The sequence below is a fragment of the Antrostomus carolinensis genome, unplaced genomic scaffold (genome assembly GCF_000700745.2).
Source record: "Antrostomus carolinensis isolate BGI_N321 unplaced genomic scaffold, ASM70074v2 scaffold26874, whole genome shotgun sequence".
Lineage (NCBI taxonomy): Eukaryota > Metazoa > Chordata > Aves > Caprimulgiformes > Caprimulgidae > Antrostomus > Antrostomus carolinensis.
Genome location: NW_010309122.1, coordinates 26918 through 30237, shown reverse-complemented (window position 1 = coordinate 30237; position 3320 = coordinate 26918). Strand labels below are relative to the sequence as shown.

At 39.1% G+C, this 3320-nt stretch overlaps 1 protein-coding gene across 1 annotated transcript in view; it reads left to right on the top strand.

Annotated features, from left to right (window-relative positions):
- LOC104523445 (zinc finger and BTB domain-containing protein 24) overlaps positions 1-3320 on the top strand; it is a 6616-nt gene that overhangs the window by 3011 nt on the left and 285 nt on the right. Inside the window, 3 exon segments of the mRNA XM_010166013.2 lie at positions 1805-1886; positions 2803-3315; positions 3317-3320. The exon segment at positions 3317-3320 is cut by the window's right edge and continues 285 nt beyond it. Of these exon segments, the coding sequence (XP_010164315.2) occupies positions 1805-1886; positions 2803-3315; positions 3317-3320 (599 nt within the window).

Sequence of the window (3320 nt, the reverse complement as noted above, 5' to 3'; positions counted from 1 at the left end):
GAGTGAGGGGTGGGTGCTTATGAATATTGCTACTGACCAGAAAAATAATTATTTTCATTTATCTTTTTATTACGCTGTGGTAAATCAGATGCTGGGAGGGATGATTTAATGCAGTTGTGTCAGAGGGTGTTTTAAGACATTTAGAGGGCAAGGCTGGATAACAGGGATAAAAATGTTGATCTGTCATCTCATGATAACAAGGCACAAGCTTCTTAAAATAGTTTTCTTTGAAGGGTAAGTTCGTAAGATGACTTATTAATTTTTTTTTTTAAATAGCTATAAACAGTGCCAATTGTTTCTTCGCCAAATCAAATTATTCTTCAGTGTGTTGCCCACAGCTGTAGAAAAGTATGCACAAGATCAAGTCATGTATCTCATTCATTTCCTTCTCTTTCTCAGTGAAAATAACACAGCTTCAAATTCCCTGGGATAGGATGAGGTCAGAACTTGTGCCTCTGGGAGTTTTTGGTGTATCCAGAATAGTGTTAACTTATGATACTTAAAAATACTCCTTTTTCTGTTGAGGAGAACATAGTGTTTGTTGACACACAGCAGTTTTGTATCTGAGGCTGATACAGCTCTATAAATGTAGTGAGAAAGGAGAAGAGGAAGCTTAGTAGCAAGGTAAGTTGCAAAAATAGATCAATTAAAATGAGTTCTAGCAGGAACTGGCAATATATTTTGCTTCCAGGAAGGACAGGCCAGACTCCAGTATTAACAATGCAGGAATAATAATTAATCTGTCCCATCTCAAAAGCAAGAAGTAAAATTCTAAGGAGTTCAAGGACAGATGTTGACATTGATACAACTGATATACTTTGGCAGAAGAATGTCATAAGAATACAGTCTACTTAGGAAGTCATTCCTGTTTTCAGTAGGAGGTGGGACTAGACAGTGAGAGGTCCCTTCTGACAAGTGTTTCTTGTTCTCTCATACTTTGCCCCTTGCCCTCTGAAGCCGTATGAAAGCTGTTAAGTGTTGCAGTTCTATACTAAGCATGAAGCTTCCTTGGAAACTGGCTGCTGCCCCATCCCCAGTTCAGTGCACTTGGATGGTGTGAATTACCACAGTGATGATCCAGATTCTCATGTCTAGTGTCTTGAATAAGCTCAGTGCAACAAGGATATGTTGTGGTGTGAATTAGGATTCACTTTTGTTGGGTAGCATCTGTTTCTTGTGAACCTTTTTGTTATTTAATTTGGCTCCTCTGCTTCTACTCAATTAGACACAAGAATTCCAAGTGCAGGTAAAAAAACCCAAAAGCAAAACAAACAAACAAAAAACCCCCCTCCAACAAATCCACAGTTTATTCAACCCACTGTAATTCAGTTTTGCTCTAACTGGTGGTGTTTCCAGGACACCGTGAGCCTGGGCTGGAGCCTTACAGGAGGCCAGCTGACTTGTTAGGATAATGGATTCACTTCTCAGGTTTGGAAATACGGGCTTACTCATCGGCGTGGTGCCGCACACGAGGCTGGCATTAATGCCTACGAGCTCAGGGTCAGCCTTTTTCAAACGTGTCTGTTCCACGTGGAACACCTGCATCCGTGTCATAGGTACGTTTTTTGTTGCTCTGAGGATCACCTGATTATCTTCAAAGTGGAGAAATGTCAGAGATGAACATTTAAAATACTCATTTGACTAGTGAGTTCATTCATTTTCAGCTATCTGTCCTGGCCCGTGGCAGAGGCATGAGGATTTGACAGTGCACACTTGATATTGTGTATGGTAAAATATAAAATGTTTTTTAATATATTGATGGGAAGTGCTATGTAAAAAGTTATGTCAAATTTCTTTTTGATAGGTGAGAAGCCCTTCACTTGTGAAATTTGTGGCAAATCATTTACAGCTAAAAGTTCTCTTCAGACTCACATTAGAATTCACAGGTAGAGTATGTCTAATTTTCATTACATTCTTTAAAAATGTAACTTCTAATCTGATACCTGCACGTAGTGCTGGCTCAATTATAGAATGGGCAGGGCTTGTCTGCGTTTTGACTAGATGGTTAAAGATTGACATTTTTGTTTAATCTATTTAAAGAAATAATTGGTCATGGAAAGTACTGCACTGCTAAATACTAGTGTGCCAAGACCTTCTAAGATTCTTTGGTGTGTTTGTTGTCTGCTTAATAGCAGTGCACTTACTGTACTTATTATTTATGTGAAAACTTCACTGTGAATTTTTGTTTGACAGCAGAACAGTAGCCGTGGTGTAACAAGGTTATTGGAGCATTGTCCTATTTGTCTGTAGTCTATTGTGTCTCTTTAATACTGTTTGTTACCTTTTACCCATGTCAGTGTGGTGTATTGCATAAAGGCATGTAAGATTTTAAATCATTGGAGAACTGTTGTGGGCCTTATGTAAAATAAAACATTTCCAGTAAAATTTCTCGTCCATTTGAGTCAGGCAGCAAGGTAGGATTTGGACACTTCTTTCTGTTTTAAAGCCCATACTGTTAATAAACATTCTTTAAATGGTCAGTGCTTACAGTTGTGCAAAGTAAATAGTTGCATTCTTGTCAGGGTCTACCAGCATAGAATTTGTACCTCTGATATTTTGGCAGGAGGGCAGCTACGTTATCTCTGTAGCTCTTGAGTATGTACAAATGAAAGTACGGTTTGTGGGGTCGAATAGAAATAATTAGGAAGTCAAATAGAGAAAGCTTGTAACGTCACTATTCTTAAGTGCTGATGATTTAGCAAAACAAAATAATAATTTAAGTTTTTTTTATTCTATTTTAAGTTGCAGAAAGCAGCACTGTCAAAGTGCATGTTTTAATGAGATCAATGCATTCTTTTGCAGAGGAGAAAAGCCGTATTCTTGTGGTATATGTGGAAAATCCTTCTCTGATTCCAGTGCTAAGAGAAGACACTGTATCTTACACACAGGCAAAAAGCCGTTCTCCTGCCCAGAGTGTAGTTTGCAGTTTGCTCGTCTGGACAACCTGAAGTCTCATTTGAAAATTCACAGCAAGGAAAAGCAGTTTCAAGAAGCCAGCGCTGCTCCAAGCAGCAACACTACTTCAGAAGAAGTGAGAAACATTCTTCAGCTGCAGCAATATCAACTTGCCACCTCTGGAGGGCAGGAAATTCAATTACTGGTTACAGATGCAGTACATAATATCAACTTCATGCCTAGTCATAACCAAGGCATTAGCATTGTTACTGCAGAAAATGCCCCGAGTATGACAGTGGAGCAGGCTGCCAACCTCACCCTGCTTGCTCAGCCACCACAGCAGTTGCAAAACTTGTTGCTTTCAGCTCAGCAGGAGCAAGCAGAACAAATCCAAAGTATCAATATGATTGCAAACCAAATAGAGA